Source organism: Podarcis melisellensis (genome assembly GCF_964234715.1).
Source record: "Podarcis melisellensis genome assembly, chromosome: 10".
Lineage (NCBI taxonomy): Eukaryota > Metazoa > Chordata > Lepidosauria > Squamata > Lacertidae > Podarcis > Podarcis melisellensis.
Window position 1 is genome coordinate 16,230,142 of NC_138542.1, and position 17,385 is coordinate 16,247,526.

General features: G+C 42.1%; 1 protein-coding gene and 1 long non-coding RNA gene across 7 annotated transcripts in view; both read right to left on the reverse strand.

Moving 5' to 3' along the window:
* Positions 1 to 4,189: 4,189 nt before the first annotated feature.
* LOC309379507 lies at positions 4,190 to 7,735 on the reverse strand. Its single transcript, XR_014172520.1, has 3 exons — positions 7,351 to 7,735; positions 4,616 to 4,808; positions 4,190 to 4,258 (listed from the first exon to the last, which is right to left on the reverse strand). It is a non-coding gene; the product is annotated as an uncharacterized lncRNA (long non-coding RNA).
* A 2,799-nt stretch (positions 7,736 to 10,534) lies between these two features.
* Positions 10,535 to 17,385, reverse strand: part of CPNE8 (copine 8) — a 59,825-nt gene continuing 52,974 nt past the window's right edge. For 5 of the 6 annotated variants that reach the window (XM_081929147.1, XM_081929148.1, XM_081929149.1 and 2 more), the window contains 3 exons: positions 14,121 to 14,178; positions 13,494 to 13,567; positions 10,535 to 12,277 (listed from right to left, as the gene is read on the reverse strand). In XM_081929147.1, the coding sequence (XP_081785273.1) occupies positions 12,089 to 12,277; positions 13,494 to 13,567; positions 14,121 to 14,178 (321 nt within the window). In that variant the 3' untranslated portion in view covers positions 10,535 to 12,088. Of the gene's footprint in view, positions 12,278 to 13,493; positions 13,568 to 14,120; positions 14,179 to 14,246; positions 14,932 to 17,385 lie in introns of those variants that run through there. The other variant, XM_081929150.1, reaches the window with a different exon arrangement.

The following is a 17,385-nucleotide window of genomic DNA, read 5'->3' on the forward strand; positions in this document are numbered from 1 at the left end:
TCCAGAGTGAGGAACCAATTCTTAACTGTCACAAGTGCACTTACAAGTCTGGAAAAGGCATGTCCACCAGTCCTACGTCTCTCAGCTCCTTGTCTCCCGCTTGGACTACTGCAATGCCCTCTACGTGGGGCTACCTTTGAAGGTGACCCGGAAATAGCTTTTTTTCTCCATTGTCCATATGTTTTGGTTTTTCAATTGATTTACAGCCATCTTTTTCATACACGTCAACATTTACAATAAATACCGATTTGAGATCTCTGTACATTACACCATTGAACATGTATGCGTAAACAAAAAATAAAAAATATGTTGCTTATCTACTTGTTGTGTTGTTACTTTGTCTGCATCGGACTTCCTTCCACCTCTTACTTGGGTCCATAAAATTCTATGTTGTATACCTTTCCAATTGTATCTAATCTTCTGTTTACCATCTTTTCCACAGTTTCTACTAGTTGTCTTTACAAGAGGCATTCTAGTCCAGCCAAAAATTTTAAATCGCCGCAGTAGTCTTATAGATATTTTTTTATTTTACTCCAATTGTTGTTGAATTTTTGGTACTCTTGTTCTCTTAACTGCCCTGTCAACTTGTCCAACTCTGCGTAGTCCATCAACTTCACTTGCCAGTTCCTCTTCGTTGCAATTTGGTCTCTTTTCCAGTTTTGTGCTATCAATACGCTCGCTGCTGTAACAGTTAATCCAGAATGCAGTAGCTAGACTGGTGACTGGGAGTGGCCGCTGAGACCATAGAATACCAGTCCTGAAAGACTTACATTGGCTCCCAATACGTTTCTGAGCACAATTCAAAGTGCTGGTGCTGTCCTTTAAAGCCCTAAACGGCCTCTGTCCTGTATACCTGAAGGAGCATCTCCACCCCCATCGTTCAGCCCGGACACTGAGGTCCAGCACCGAGGGCCTTCTGGCGGTTCCCTCCTTGCGAGAAGTGAGGTTACAGGGAACCAGGCAGAGGGCCTTCTCGGTAGTGGCACCAGCCCTGTGGAACGCCCTCCCATCAGAGGTCAAGGAAATAAACAACTATCTGACTTTCAGAAGACATGTTTAGGGAAGTTTTTAATGTTTAATGATTCACCGTGTTTTAATATTCTGTTGGGAGCCGCCCAGAGTGGCTGGGGAAACCCAGCCGGAAGGGTGGGGTATAAATAATAAATTGTTGTTGTTGTTGTTGTTGTTAGTGTGCACCTGATGAGGCAGTTGCCACAACAGTGAGCCCCTATCCCTGACCTCAGGCAGAGACTACGCCTGTGTAACCTACTCCTTCTTCTCCCTTTTCACTCCTCACCTGGTCCTGGGAGACTGTGGAGTAGCTTCCCCGCCACCTTGCCCCTCTCTTCCCAGATTGGCAGCAGCAGCAGCTCAGGGCAAGGTAGGTCAAGCGAGCAACGAATCGCTAACGAATCATGGGGTGTAGACCTGTCTGCGGTCCAGACTGATTGATTGACGAGCAAGCCTGCAAGATGCACAATCTTCTCAGCTTGCTGGTGGTGCGTTCTGCAGAGTGGTGGAGCCGACGCAGGACTTCGCGGCGGGATTCCACCTAGCACAGTCTCCCTCCTCAACGCCAGATGGAAATAATGAAGGAAACACCAAAAATAGAACTTTCCATTGTGGGCCACAACAGCGGCGTTACCCTGCTGAGGCTGACTGTTCTAGGAGGCGGAGGGCAGGAAAAGAAGGGTTATTACTTTTTGCCGCTTTTCCTAGAACAGATTGTCCATAGGCTAAATAGGCTGTTTACATAATGATTTGAGCACTCTTGGCTGGTGGGAGTGGAACGCAGAACAGAAAGAAAAGGAAGAAATGCACACCCTGAAATAGGAAGGCCATTGTTGGCATTCACGGCCCACGCGTTTGGTCTGTGACATGCAGAAGTACAACGCTCTCTTTCAGAGGAATGACTAAAGACTCAGACGTTGACCCAGCCTCCAGAACAGCAAGGGGTGACCTGATCATAGGGCTGGAAGTGGCAAGAATGTCATTGTAATAAGAGGGCAAAACACCATGAGCACTGGAAAGGAGATTTCTTATTTCTCTGCTGCAGAGCTATAGATTATGGATCAAAAGGCCCACATTCAGTTGGTAGGTGTTGATGATGCCCTTGAGGTGTTATATATATATATATCTGTGTTGTCTACTATGTCCACCCACTATTTAATAGAAAGGATGACTGATAGATAGATATGAACTGGATAGACAGTGGAGAAAGATATAACATAAGTAACCGCAGCAAGTGGGTAGGGGACTCAAAGATAGGATTTTAAAATTGGATCTGTAAAATCAGATTTGTGATTCTATTGTAAAATGTGAAAATAAAAATTAATTTTTTTTAAAAAGAACAATGTCCAAAAATGTGTATGGATGCGATTAGATTTTACAAGAGAATATTTTTGCGTATTAGATGTTATCCTTCCTTTGTCACGTTTGTGAGTTCAGCAGAGTGCACCCCTTTGATACATACTGTATTTATGCCTTGGCCGGGAGCCATTATTTGACTGATGTCCCGGTAATGGGTAGCTTAGTACGAAGTAAGAAGCATGGCTTCTTAGATGTCTCTTTTTGCTAAAACAGATGGAGCTCTTCCCTTGCATGCTTCCTGCACAGTCAAGTGTGCACAACTCAAGATCAGCTCCCACTTTCTGCATGTTCATCATAAAACAACTGGAACGGTTCCTGTCTGAAAAAGATCCAGAGCTGCTGTAGCAGCTAATTTCGGTGAAAGATTCATTAGTTTGCCAAATGCTTCCTGTAGTGGCTAGGCAAATCTGTCAGTCTGATAACGTCGATAATGATTTGACTGCACAAGATTGCTAAATGTAGAGACGTTGTGTCTTTGACCTAAGGATGCAAGCTCTCTTTGGGTACCATTGAGGTGTTAATCATAAGGATGAGCAGAATGATAGAAGCTCATCTCAGGTGACCTGTCAGACCAGGAAACAGTATACAACTGGTGGGCATAAATTCATAGGATCATTTCAGAAAGATGATCATCCTGAAGTACAGTTGACCACTTATACCTGTCAGGTCAAAACTAAGCTTTCCCTCCTTTAATGATAATAATAATAATAATAATAATAATAATAATAATAATAATAATAATAATAATAATTTATTTATACCCCACCCATCTGGCTGAGTTTCCCCAGCCACTCTGGGCGGCTCCCAATCAAATGTTAAAAACAGTACAGCATTAAATATTAAAAACTTCCCTGATCAGGGCTGCCTTCAGATGTCTTTTAAAGATAGGATAGCTGCTTATTTCCTTCACATCTGAAGGGAGGGTGTTCCTTAACTTTATTAAACCCACCCATCATGAAATCCATCCATTTAATGCCCCTAGTACCTGCCAGCCCACAGAGATGAAAACCTATTTAAGGTAAGTTTATATCAGGTTTTATCAACTCACTCAGCTCTGATTTTCAAGGATTTTCAAGGATTCTGTGACTCTTGTAGAAAAAGTATTATGGGTCAGGGGTTCCCACATATGTGGGAAACAGTTTGCTGTTTTGGAAAGCAAGAATTAGGTACATTTGACTTTAAATTTGAACTCTGTATGATTTCTCTCCCATCTTTACCTCCCAATCAAGACATTTTTGTTACACTTTCTTCGTATTGTTTTTAATATAGCAAAATATTCTTCCTGTAAAGTGATCAGTTTTATCCAGTAAACTTATTAACAGTCAACTGATACATACAGCAGATTGTAGCCAAGGTTAGTCCTACTCAGAGCAGGCCCACTGAAATTAATAGACATGATTAACTTAGGTTCATTCATTCAATTTGAGTAAAACTTAGTTAGAACCTGGTAACATCACAAGGAGGTGTTTTGAAACTCCCTAAATAAGAATGAAGAGTTTCTGTTTAAGAAGTAACACTTAAAAAAAGAGAAAAACTGTCTCGCCTCCTCCCTTATAGAGAAAGGAAAAGCATCTTTATTATTTTCTACTGAGCTGGTGAAGCAATTCCACACTCAGTGCTTCTCAAGATAGTTTCTAATGAGGGATTTCTGCACACCTGCCAGTGTTCATAAACCATAGCATTTAACACGGCCATCTGAGAACACCGACAAAGGCAGGAGTATAGCTTGGCTATAATATCAGCTGTAGTGAACAACCTTTCCCAAGGGTGGAGTTGACTTAAAAGGCGGGATTTTCTTGTCTGAGCTCAATATTATTTTCCTCAAGCAGAGTTACTTTTGGGAACACAAATGGAACTCTTCTCCACAAGATTTGTTTTTAGGCTATTTCTAGTTCAATTGAGAGACGCGGGTGGCACTGTGGGTTAAACCTAGGGCTTGCCGATCAGAAGGTCTGTGGTTTGAATCCCCGCGACGGGGTGAGCTCCTGTTGCTCGGTCCCTGCTCCTGCCAACCTAGCAGTTCGAAAGCACCTCAAAGTGGAAGTAGATAAATAGGTACCACTCTGGCGGGAAGGTAAACGGCGTTTCCGTGCGCTGCTCTGGTTCGCCAGAAGTGACTTAGTCATGCTGGCCACATGACCCGGAAGCTGTACGCCGGCTCCCTCGGCCAGTAAAGTGAGATGAGCTATGAACCCCAGAGTCGGTCACGACTGGACCTAATGGTCAGGGGTCCCTTTACCTTTACCTAGTTCAATTGTTTATCAGACAAGAAGACACCTGCATCCACCTTAGATTTAAAGATGTCCAATGCTGGTTGGGGAACCTCAGACTTGGGGGCCATAAAAGATAATCCAGATTTCTCAGCCTGTCCCTTGGGACTACCCTCGGCCACACCCCCTCTCCCCAGGCCACACCCCTGACCAGGCCTCCTTGCTTACCTGAATGGGAGACAGAGAGAGGTGCGTGACTGTACAGTAGTTCAGTCTTTGAGTCACCAGGACATCCATTACAGAGGCTAAGCTACCCTGTCATCGAAACGGGACACAGCCTCCAAGTGTCCCAATTTTCCAGGGGCAGTCTCAGGATGAAAGCCAGCTCAGCTTCGGATTTGATCCCAGAACGTCTGTATCCCACCTCCTGCCAGCACCCGCAGAGCCAAGCTCAGGGAGGATGAACTGGTGCCTGTTCCAAGGGAGCATCCCGTCATAGCTGTCAACCGTCCCTTATTTGGCGGCAAACTCCCTTATCCCAGCGCTGTGTCCCTTATTGATGATGTCCCTTAAATTTCCCGGGTTTCAAAGGAAGCAGCTCCTCTCCCTCCCTCCCTGCCAGCCAGGGAGGAGGGAGGCTCCAACTGTGTTGCTTGGCTGCCTGCCCCGCCCCCCTCCGGCCTCCTCTCACCAGCCTCGGCCCCTGGGAGCCCCTCCCCACTTGGACTGGCGGGAGCCTTGGGCCCTTCCGCTGCCATTCTCCTCGTGGCCTCCAAACTGAGTGTCTCTGCCTGGGGCCTCCCCTTTGCCCGCCGCCACTGCTGCTGCTGCTCCCGCTAGGCTGTACTGTGGCTGCGCTGCTGAAGAACCCGGATGAGATGGGCAGCCTGGCACAGCCTATGAATTGCTGAGGAGCCTTGAGAGGAGAGCGAGGGCAACCATAGAGAAAGCAGTTCAGAGAAAGGAGGAGGCGGAGGTGCGGGCAGGTGTTCCAAGGGCTAACCATAGAGGGGGAAAGCGGAGGAAGGACTGCAAGCTTTGTAGATTTGTAGTGGTAGACTAGCATAGATGGTCTGATCTGCGGGTTTACTTTGGGCACTATTCCCCCCCCTCTTCCTCCCGCTCCGTTGATGGAACTGAGAGCTGCAGATGGAACACGAGAGAAAAGATACAGAACTGCAGCAGCATCTTCAGAGCTTGGACTTCGTTTTGTGCAAAAATTGGTTGCTGTTTGTAGTTATTTAATTGCAGTGTTTCATCAGCTGGTGTCTTGAGCAGCAACCTCTGGAAACGGAGGGCTAAAAACCGGTGCTGCTCTCCCAAATTATCTGGTCCCTTTTAACTTTGCATTTCAGCTGGTTGACTAAAATCCCTTATTTTGGCTGCTGATCCCTTATTTTCGAGGCTGCTGGTCTTTTATTTTCAAATCTGTAAGTTGACAGCTATGCATCCCATTGCCTCTCCATGGCCTTTTCATGACCATTGCTGCCAGCCTCAACCCTTGGGGAGCTCATAGCAACTGCTGGAGTGTGAGGGAAGAGGAGGAGGAGGAGGAGGAGGGGAGGCTCCTGTTGCTACCAAGGTCCAGCCCTGTGTGACGCAATGGCTCTGAGGTGCAGACAGAGGATAGGCAGCCCTGCGCGGGAAGAAAGGGGGAGTGGAGCAGAGCGCAATGAGTCTTGATTTTTTTTTTAAGTACGATTTGTGTGTCCGCGTCTAATCTTGCTACGTTCTAAAATGCGGTGTCTTTATCTTTCTGTAACTCTATCAAATAATAAAATACAGTAACATTGGGATGAAGGTTGTTTTTTCGGGACAGTGGAGGGCATGCGTTCCGTGCCCCATTGGTGTAGTGATGGCTGCACCCATCCTTCTTTTGATAGGAAATGCTACGCAGGGAACGATGGCAAAAAATGGGGTGGAGGGGTGAGGAGGGTCAGTTGGCTGGAAGTGAAAAATGTCCCTATTTTCATCTGAGGAATGTTGGGGGTATGAGGAGGGTATAGTTGGTATACCAGCCCAAGTTGATAACGGCAATCTTCACTACAGTGGACACCTGAGCCTTGTGACAGAGATGGAACTAGGAGCACTCCTAAATTATGAGAGCCAGTGTGGTGTAGTTGTCAAGAGCGGTAGTCTCGTAATCTGGTGAACCGGGTTCGCTTCCCCGTTCCTCCACATGCAGCTGCTGGGTGACCTTGGGCTAGTCACACTTCTCTGAAGTCTCTCAGCCTCACTCACCTCACAGTGTGTTTGTTGTGGGGGAGGAAGGGAAAGGAGAATGTTAGCCGCTTTGAGACTCCTTAAAGGGAGTGAAAGGCGGGATATCAAATCCAAACTCTTCTTCTTCTTCTTCTACCACCTGTGCCCAGAACTGGTCCCAAACTCCTAGACCTTCTTTTTTTTAATATCATTATACAGTGGTACCTCGGGTTACAGATTCTTCAGGTTACAGACTCCGCTAACCCAGAAATATTACCTCAGGTTAAAAACTTTGCTTCAGGATGAGAACAGAAATCGCGCGGCGGCAGCGGGAGGCCCCATTAGCTAAAGTGGTACCTCAGGTTAAGAACAGTTTCAGGTTAAGAACGGACCTCCGGAACAAATTAAGTTCTTAACCTGAGGTACCACTGTAATTGTTCAGAAAATACACAGGAAATGTTCCCTTCCTGGGGGAGAATCTTCCAGGCTTTCTTTCAACAGCTTTACTTCTCAGGATCCTGGACCAGCTGAGAACAGAATTGTCACTGCAAAACAGAGAAAAACTTACTGATGGAGCGCAGTCATTCATTTGAGACCTATGTGGTCTGTCAATTGTGGCAGGCCTGAAATGTGACATCAGGATGTGCCAGGATGGCGGGAGGAAAGGAATCAGGATTTTATCCACAAGCATTCGGGACTCCTAATGAAACTGGCCCTGTTATTAGAGCAGGATTAATGTGAACCAGACTGTGGGCTTTTTCCTTCCCCTGCTGCTGCATTATTCCTAATAGACACAGATAATGAGGATCCTGGTGTTTACAACCATTATGCTTTCATTACAATCATCATCATTTAAATACTCCATAAAGGGCAACGGCTGAGACTAGGAAATGGCAATTGGAATAGCTTGTTTAGGACATCCCTATTTTCATCGGGAAAATGTTGCCGCAATGAATATTTAGGGACAGGCAAACCTTGAGATGCCAAAAGCTGAAGCAGAAGAAAATAAAGTAGACGACTCAGAATGTTTCATTGTAAGCTGCCTTGACACCCAAAGCCACAATACGGCTTGGCAACCCCAGGCATGGCTTGAGGGCCAAGGGGAGTGTGGTGACCGTGATCTGGAACAATTCAATTTCCTTGGTCAGGCCTCCTGTTTAGTAGTTGACTAGTTTTCTGCAGCTCCTACCCTCCAATATTTCTCCAGTGAAAAAGGGACACCCTGTTCCACACACTCCAACATTTCTCCGATGAAAATAAAGAGACATTCCCCTCAAACATTTCTCCGATGAAAATGGGGGCATCCTATGTGATGAAAATGATGTACAGATGTTATATTACACCTGTCAAGTTAGCTAAAATGTATAAAGTTAGCAATAAATGTTGGAAATGTAAAGAAAAAGAAGGAACATTTTATCACATGTGGTGGGAATGTAAAAAGGTGAAAAGCTTCTGGGAGATGATATATAATGAGATGAAAAAAATGTACATTTATAAAGAAACCAGAAGCATTTTTACTGGGCATTGTAGGAAGTGATATCAATAGAAAGAAATGTGAGTTGTTTTTATATGCAACAACCGCAGCAAGAATGTTATTGGCCCCAAAATGGAAGAACTACTGACGAAAGAAGAATGGAGGATGAAACTAATGGACTATGCAGAATTGGATAAACTAACAGGAAGGATTCGAAACCAGCGGGACCAGAAATTCACAGAAGACTGGAGTAAATTTATAGACTATTTGAAAAGTATTTGTGATGATCAGACTACATTTGTAGGTTTGCAAGAAGTTTTGTGAGGAGTATTATTGGAATTATTGCAAAAATGTATAAGGGGGAGGATGGTTAGTTAAAATAATTAAAGGCAATATGAATTTAAGAAATGCATAAGAAATGGTCAAAACGGTGGATCATCAGAGGTGCTGATGGAGGTGTCCCCCCAAAAAAAGATTATATAAGTGATGAAGTTTTGTGGTATGTATTATAATTTATATGTTAAAATTAATAAGAATTATTACTAAAAAAAAGAAAAAGAAAATGGGGGCATCCTACCTGATATGTTAGGAACTCAAGACAGAATTGGGATTGTTAGGAATGCATCGCTCATTTCCACTGCCGTGTACAGCTCCTTGGAGACTCCTCAACTGTCAAAATGTCTTGGGCCAACCCAGGATGGAAATAGCCCAAGAACTTCGCCTAACAGATCCCACATTGTATCTGTCACAACACACACTTTAAATTGAGTCTTCTGCAGTGACATAGTTGGGTGAACCAGTGATGATTCTGTAGTCATGAACAGATTTTTACCTGATGCAGTTTGAATTTATGGTCACCTGTAACCCCTTCAGACACCATCAGACCTCCGTTCAGTTAGGTAACAATGAAAATGCACAACTCCACACAGTACTTGATTCCGACTGTATGCCGGGTCAAATGTGTTGTTTTAAATTCTTTCCATACAAGCCTGAGCTTGAGCAACCATAGTATCATGATCCTTGAGCGTGATCATGGTAATCTATAACAAGCTAGGCCTCTCAGGGTGTGACACATTTAATCTCTCTTTAGCTGGAAGCGGCTTGCATGAACAAAGTGTTGCAAATAATGCACCCGGGCCCATTTCGAAGCCTGGTTATAAATGGATAGTAAAAGGGCATTTTTTCCCCAGGCTGATGAGGAAGACATCTTATTTGACATGGAATTTGCAACATAGAGCTTAAAATAACAAGACTGTAGTTTTCACAGGAACCAAGTGAAATAATCAATTATTAAATCATATGAGAAGTTTGTGACAGGCTTTCTGCATCCTATAGCATACATCAGATTATAGAACACCAGAGAAAAGATTTCAGCTGACACATTAGAAAATTGCCTTTTTGTTTCTGATGGAAACACAAATGAGAAAGTGGAGTACTTAAAATTACATGACATGTAATCTGAGGGAAGCCCCTTTGGGAACCTTCTGGAGAATAATAAGCAAGAAAGACAAGATGCTTTGCTGAGGTATTTTATATCTGGTGAAGACATATACGCCTTAGTAGGGCATGTTGAATTTTCAACTTTCTAATTCCAAAAAGTAGGGCTGCTAAAAAGTTGGTACATAACGCGAGGTTCCACTGCAATGTGATTTAGAAATTCTAAAGATATTTTGGATAAACTAATACAGTTTTGCTTGGTAAGTAAAATGTGTGTAAAAATGATTGCCAAGTACTTGTAGTTATGATTGTACTTGTAGTTATGTTATATAATTATATTGTATTATGTTACATTAATTTATTATTTAGCATTACCTGACATTTTCAGAAGGTGAAATTAAATCTCGTTGGTCTTCCAAAAGTAGTTTATGTGCTTCTTCATCAAACATATTGAGTTACTGAGCTAAATGTTGTCCAATCACAAAAATAATAGATTTGAATTTCTCATATCCCAAAGTGTATTTTTAAGACCCCTCACAGAAGAAATTTGCAAAAATTAAGTTTCATTCCCTAAAATGACACACTGTATTAGCCTAGCTCTGAATCTTATTCAAGAAACAAAAGTTCTGTTCAATGCTCAGAAATCTCTGCAACCCCACTTTCTTTTAACATTTCTTTCTCACTGATAGGCTTATTCTAAAAAGTTGTGAACCTCTCAAAGATTTTAGAAACTTTTACTAGTTCTACCTAAACTGCTCTCTTATTTTTGCAGTTTCAACATTTGCAGTACAAATGCAAGATGAGCATTTAGCTATTTTGAGCAAAATGATTAGTCATATCCCAGTATGAGAATATTTTAAGGATCTTTAATATATTTAAAAATGGAAGAATCTGTATTACATAGGATTATATACCATTAATGCCATGTATATATACTTTCTCAGAAAAAAACTTTTCATGCTTAAAAAATGCACCTTAATTTAATACTTGTCTGTATAACATATATAGTAGTAAATAAAGTAGTAAACAGGTTATGTGTCAAATAAGAGAGCTACACATTACAAGGCAATTACAATTCTGACAAAAAAGTAAAACATGTTTTCCAGTATCTGAAGGCAATTCACAATCATTTCCAAGGTACCTGTGAGATTTAAGGCCATTTGTTCTAATTAAAAGTTTTGACATAAATACTCACAAAAATGTGTTATTTTGTGTGTAAAAACTGTACATGCAAAAACATTTGATAATTAGGATAAGAACAGGCATATATAATAAAATACTTGAGTAGTTCTATATACAAAGTTGTGCACAAAGCAACATAGCTGTGCAATTTTAACACATTTAATTCATTACCACTTGTGTGCCCTATATGGCGGTGTGACTGTGGCAACAGATAACTCAAAATGTGCCAGCATCCCTTTGAATGGACCATCTAGACAAACCTCACAGCAACTGGCAATTTGCATAAGAGCATCAAGTCACTCATAATAAAATAACCTGCAGAAAGCAATTAGGTTGTCAGAGCTCTACAGCTGTTATGCCAGAGACTCTACAGATTACATTGCATGAGTCAAATTTCAGGACTCAAAAGTTGATGCTGCCATTTCCTAGAATAACACTGTGTTGTTGTTCAAATTTATTATGCCAGCATAATCATTCTTTAAAAAATGTAAACACAAGTTATTTCAGAAACTGGAATACCTTGCAAATAATAATAATAATAATAATCTTACAGTATTCACATCTTGGAAGCTTATTCCCAAATCCGTCTGATGATTCATTACCGAGCACCTGAGTGAGGTGTTTCCATTATTGAGACCTACGAATATGTTTGGCCTCCCAATTTCTACTCACAGTTTTGCATTAGTTTTTGTCTGGACAATCATTCAAAGAGATATTGCTTCTCTTGTGGTTTTTACTATTGCAAGATAGAAGACAATTCAATATCCCAAATTCTTAAGGTTAAGAAGAATTATAAAAAGTAGTTAAGTTTGAAAAGTAGTAACATGTAAACATTGATACAGAGGAATTTGCATTCACATCTTATGTACATATTAAGTCAGGAAAGACAAGGACTTTTGAGTTGAACCCGTGACTTGTGCTTTCTCCAAAATACACACAACAATGGTAGCTTATTCTGTCAGAAACAAAATAAAACTCAGAAACAGACATCACCATTTTCTTCCTCTTACATAAAAGCTGTTCAGTTGCGCATGCAACCAAGTTGGACATTTTGGTATATGAAGTTAACGTTATTTTGCTCCAAATGCCACCAGAAGCCTTTACTGCATACAAAGAACGCTTCGCTTCAGCTCGCTGGCTCTTTAAAGTGCACCACTGTACTGCACTTAACAGTGCTCTATGGTTTGTGAAAAGCATTCAGCATTCCGAGTGCTCATATCTGAGTCTGCAATACATGAATAGGCGGGGTGTATGGAGGAGGCGCAGGCGATGGCTTGATTCCTCTCACCCTCATATAGGAGAGAAACTGGTCTGGGATCTCAGCCAAGACATCTCTAGCAAGTCTGGCCATACTTAAAATGTGGTTTCCGCTTCTGTCAATGTAATCCCGAAACGGTACAAACTGAAATGAAATGGAGGGGAGGGGGAGAGAATTTGTTTAGCATTGCTGTTGGGGCAAATGAAAACCAAAGGTTGAAAAATAAGATGTCATTTATTTTGAAACTTAACTTGGTAAGATGATCTTAATATTTCAGATCTTTGGCAGATGCATATTATATTCAGTGCCTTTTCCCTAAAAAATGTTTAGGGGTACTCTTGTTTTCCTACTCATATTGAAATACTGGCCCTCAATGAGGCCAAACTTAGATTCACAAAATGTTTAGGGGTATGCATACCCCCAGAAAAAAGCACTGATTATATTACATATTGGTATTTTTAGGCTTTTCTGTTGAAGGCCTTTCATACTAACATACAACATAAAAAATATCACAGTATCAAAGCATAAATAAATCTACATATGGAAAAACAAATACAGCGCAGCAAAATATCGAAACAGCAAACTAGGAAAATGTTACTCCATGCTAAAGACTTGATGAAACAAAGCTACTTTCATATAATATTGGAATGCTTATAAATAGGGGCTAAATAGGCAAGTTACAAACCCTAGGTGCTGCTTCTGAAAAGATCCTGTCTGGGGTCACTACCAAATTGCACCTCTGGTGGTGATGGGACATGGAGCAGGAATGGCAGTGATGATCACAACAGGTGAGCAGGTTTTAGGCATCAGAAAGTCACCCTTAAAGTACCTCAGTTCAAAATTGTATAGCGCTTTAAAAGTGTGACCAGCGCTTTGAGTTGTCCTTGCTATCTAGAACCTTCCAGCCTGGTTTCCTAAAGAGCAAGCCAACCTGTATACATACATTTAAAAAAGGTAAAGGGACCCCTGACCGTTAGGTCCAGTCATGGATGACTCTGGGGTTGTGGAGCTCATCTCGCTTTACTGGCCAAGGGAGCCTGTGTACAGCTTCCAGGTCATGTGGCCAGCATGACTAAGCTACGTCTGGCGAACCAGAGCAGCGCATGGAAACACCATTTACCTTCCTGCTGGTACCTATTTATCTACTTGCACTCTGATGTGCTTTCAAACTGCTAGGTTGGCAGGAGCTGGGACTGAGCAACGGGAGCTCACCCTGTTGCGGGGATTCGAACCGCCGACCCTCTCATTGGCAAGCCCAAGGCTCAGTGGTTTAGACCACAGAACCACCCGCGTCCCATACATACATTATGTGTACTCTAAGCATATAAAAGATCTGCTAGACAGAAGTGCTTTCTCTCACCTGTACAATATCTCTTTCTGCATACATTCCTCTTGAGGAGAGTCTTACTTCATCACCATCCAATTCTTCCATAGCTGAAAAAAGACAGAGTAATGTATTCATATTGTTTGATTTAATCTGTTCAACAAAGGCCATATGAAAAACACATAGTTTTTTTGTTTTGTTATTTATTTACATAGCACTTTATGGCCCAAATGAACTTTTGAACTAACAAGCAAGCAATTAGGTTTGGGTGTTTCACCCGAATTAGGCAATTCAACTGTATTGCTAGAAAATGCGATCCTTTTATTATTCACAAACACAAGATCCGGAACATCTACAGCTGTTTTAAATAGGGATTATATGAGTTCTCAAGGGAACCCCACCCAGTAATATGGCTGCTGTGTTTTGGACCAGTTAACATTTCCATGCCATCTTCGAAAGGCAGCCTCAATCAAATCTAGAAGTTACCAGAGCATGGAGTAACATATGTTTTATCACTTACGCTGCTTTGAGTTCACTTTGCTAAGAAAAATGGAGTATCAGCTACAAAAGAAAGATAAATTGCCATTTAAGTGATGCTGTGAATTGGACCCTAATTCCGAGGCCTCTTTCCAAGAAAAACATTCTGAAACTGAGGATGCTCACCGTCAAATTCAGCTGGGCCAACTCCTACTATTATTATTGACATCGGAAGCTTTGAAGCCTTCAAAAGAAAAAGAAAAACATATATGAACATTGTCACATAATTTAAAGATACAGGCAACTCTCAGCATCATGTGTGATGCAGGTATGTGGTGCACAACACTACCTTCAATCATAGATGAAAAGATCACATTTGAATACATACCTGTGATCCAAAAAACATTTTATCTACATATGTATGATTCAGCTCCTCTTTCTCAGTTATTTGGGAGGGAGTTTAAAAGCGGTTTGATGGCTAGGGAGCAGCTGAAGTAAAATTATGCTGGAAAAATAATCTACATATACTCTCTTTCTTGCACATTTTTTTTACCTGTTTGCAGCAACAACCTGGCTATTTTGCTTTTACTGTGTTATTCAAACAAACACTAGGCACCATCCAGCCAAAATTAAGGTTTAAGATCCTGGGAGAGAACTCCTGATATCAATTGCACCAGAAGCAGCTGAAGTTTAACTGAATTGTGCTAAACATCAGTATGTCTGTCTCAGATGCAAAAAAAAAATGGTAATGTGTTTCAATCCAAGGACAGACAGAAAGGGCACTTTCTGTTACTTTTTACTCTAAATCAAGTTTGTGGAAGAAAAAGGAAAGGCATGTGCATCTAAACTCAGAACTACAGGGAAGTTACTGCTTCTTCTCTCACACAGGCCAGGCTTCCTGTGGGTGCCTGGTAAGGAGACAATATCATTGGTACTTACCTATGTAGGGTTCTTTTACATACATGTAACATGACATCAGGTGGGAATGGTGCTCCCCCTAGTGGTTGAAGGCAGAATTCGCTACAGTCATACCTCGGGTTACAGACGCTTCAGGTTGCTTTTTTCTGGGTTATGGACCGACAAAACCCGGAAGTACCGGAATGGGTTACTTCTGGGTTTCGGCGGTCGCGCATCCGCAGAAGCGCTAAATCACGCTTTGCACATGCTCAGAAGTGCCGAATCGCAACCCGCGCATGCGCAAACGTGCCGCTGCGGGTTGTGGACGTGCATCCTGTACGGATCACGTTCACAACCTGAGCGTCCACTGTACTCTAATTGGAAAAAACTTAGTGGCGTTACCATGCCAATCCCAGCCAGTTTCTATGCTGATAAGCCGGGATAATAGAGGCCAAAGCAGAACAGTGACATGAAGAAAGACAAACACAAGACAATCCCTGCCCAGGGAACGCAAGCAAATATTGTATAAAGAATATGAAATAAGCCAATCATGCGGAGTGAGAAAGGGAGTCAGGAAAAAGGGGTGAGACCCTGATGCCATATTACATGGATGTAAAAGAACCCTTCAAGGATAAGTAATATTGGTATCTTTCCAAGCATGTCGTGGCATCTGATGGGGCATACTCAAACTGAATCATATAGAGTGGGATACCTATGAATGAACTATTGGCTGTGTATGGGTTCAGCAGGACCTCCCAAAGGATGCCTCTGCAGAGGCAGAAACACCCACTTTATACTATTTAATAAAGCTTTTGGGACTAGCCAAGGTGGCTGCCCAACAAACCTCCTGCAGAGAAGCATTCAGAGAAAATGCAGGTAAAGTAGCTGCAGCCCTAGTTGAATGGGCCATAATTTTGGCTGGGGGAATAAAAATGCAAACTTTTATAAGCTAAAGCAATGGAGGCTTTTAACCATCTCGCTAAAGTTGCTGAGGAGATTTTCTTGCACCAAGAGGCAGGGTAAAATGACTTTAAATGGCTTCTTCAGTATCTGATTCCCCATTCAATCCTCCTCCATATCTAAGACAATAAAACCAGTAGTAGAGTCCTCTTGGAAATCTGAAGGATCTCCAATGGGTTGGGCAGACTATTTCTTATTAACCTCCCCCTAGAAACTCTCCAGAACCTGCCGAGCTGGAAACTAGCCCAGCGAAGAAGAGGTGAGTGGAGGAGAGATTGAGAAAATGCACACACAGGGTCCTTTTTATTCTTAATATATTGAACAGGCAAGAAAGGGAGCACAGAAAGAAAAGGCAGAAGAAGATGAGAAGAGAAAATGGCAGCGAGAGGAGAAGGGAGAAAAGAACCCCAAACCCTGAGTTTTTTTTGGGGGGGTGAGTACAGTCAGACAAAGGGTAGGAGGAAAGGGAGTCACCAAAACACATAAATTACCACAAAATAAGATAAGTAACAGGCCTGAGCTGACAACAAGAGCAGGGAGTTGAAGCTGACAATTCAGCTGGTGAAGGGAGAAATTGAAACTAGCTGGGGTTAGCATGGCAATGCCTCAAGTTTTTCTTTTTTTTCCATGACAGCAGCAATTTGTCCCTTCAGATGCTAGGGGAAACACTATTTCCACCTGATGGTGTGATGTCAGCTGCCCCCAAGGAGGTGAATGGATACATACCAATTCAGAGAAAAAGTCCCACTGAGTACAACTGGGGACTCAGCTATACAGCTGCAAATAAAACGTTTTAAGTGTGTTTTAAGTGCAATATACAATGCGACACTAGATGTCAACGATGAGCCTTCTGGAAAATTTGGTGTATTTTTCAAAATGCTTTTTTAAAAAAGCATTTTCAGAACTTTATATATATGTGTGTGTGTGTGTAGATTCCGCCTGGGTAAGTATGTACAGGATTTGTGTTTTAAGGTGCTTTAGGTAATGGAAGACAGGATATACATCTTCTGTCACCCACCAAATGCCTAAGCAAAAACCAGGACCGTGAAGGCAGTAGGGGACAAAAAATATTAATTTTGCCAACTCTATTTCTCCCTGTGATCTGAGTCAGATGAGGCCATATGGGCTCATCCCTGGATCAATGCCTGAATGCTGTCATGGGCTGGATGAGGGTTGAGGTTGAATCTTGACAAACTGGGGTATCGTGGTCTTGGAATTAGGCAGACGACCTGTTCTTGCAGGGGTTGTTCTACCCTTGAAGGAGCTGGTTTACAGCCTGGAGGGGCTCCTAGATCAAGCTTTGTCACTGGGGGCTCAGACGACTGGTGCCAAATCTTTTTATGTTTCAGTGCCAAGTAAAAACATGGTAGCTTTCAAAGGCTGTGCACTATTAACGTATTCTATTGTTGTTGCATTTTAGGCTGAATTTTGCTATATCTGGCTCTGAAATAGTTGGCTGAAAATATGGGTTATAAATGATTCATTATTAAATACTTAAGATACTTATTCTGGTGGCATTCAACTAAGTTTTACTCAGAATAGATCTACTGACATTAGTGAACCTCATTTAGTCATTTCAATGGGTGTTAAGGGT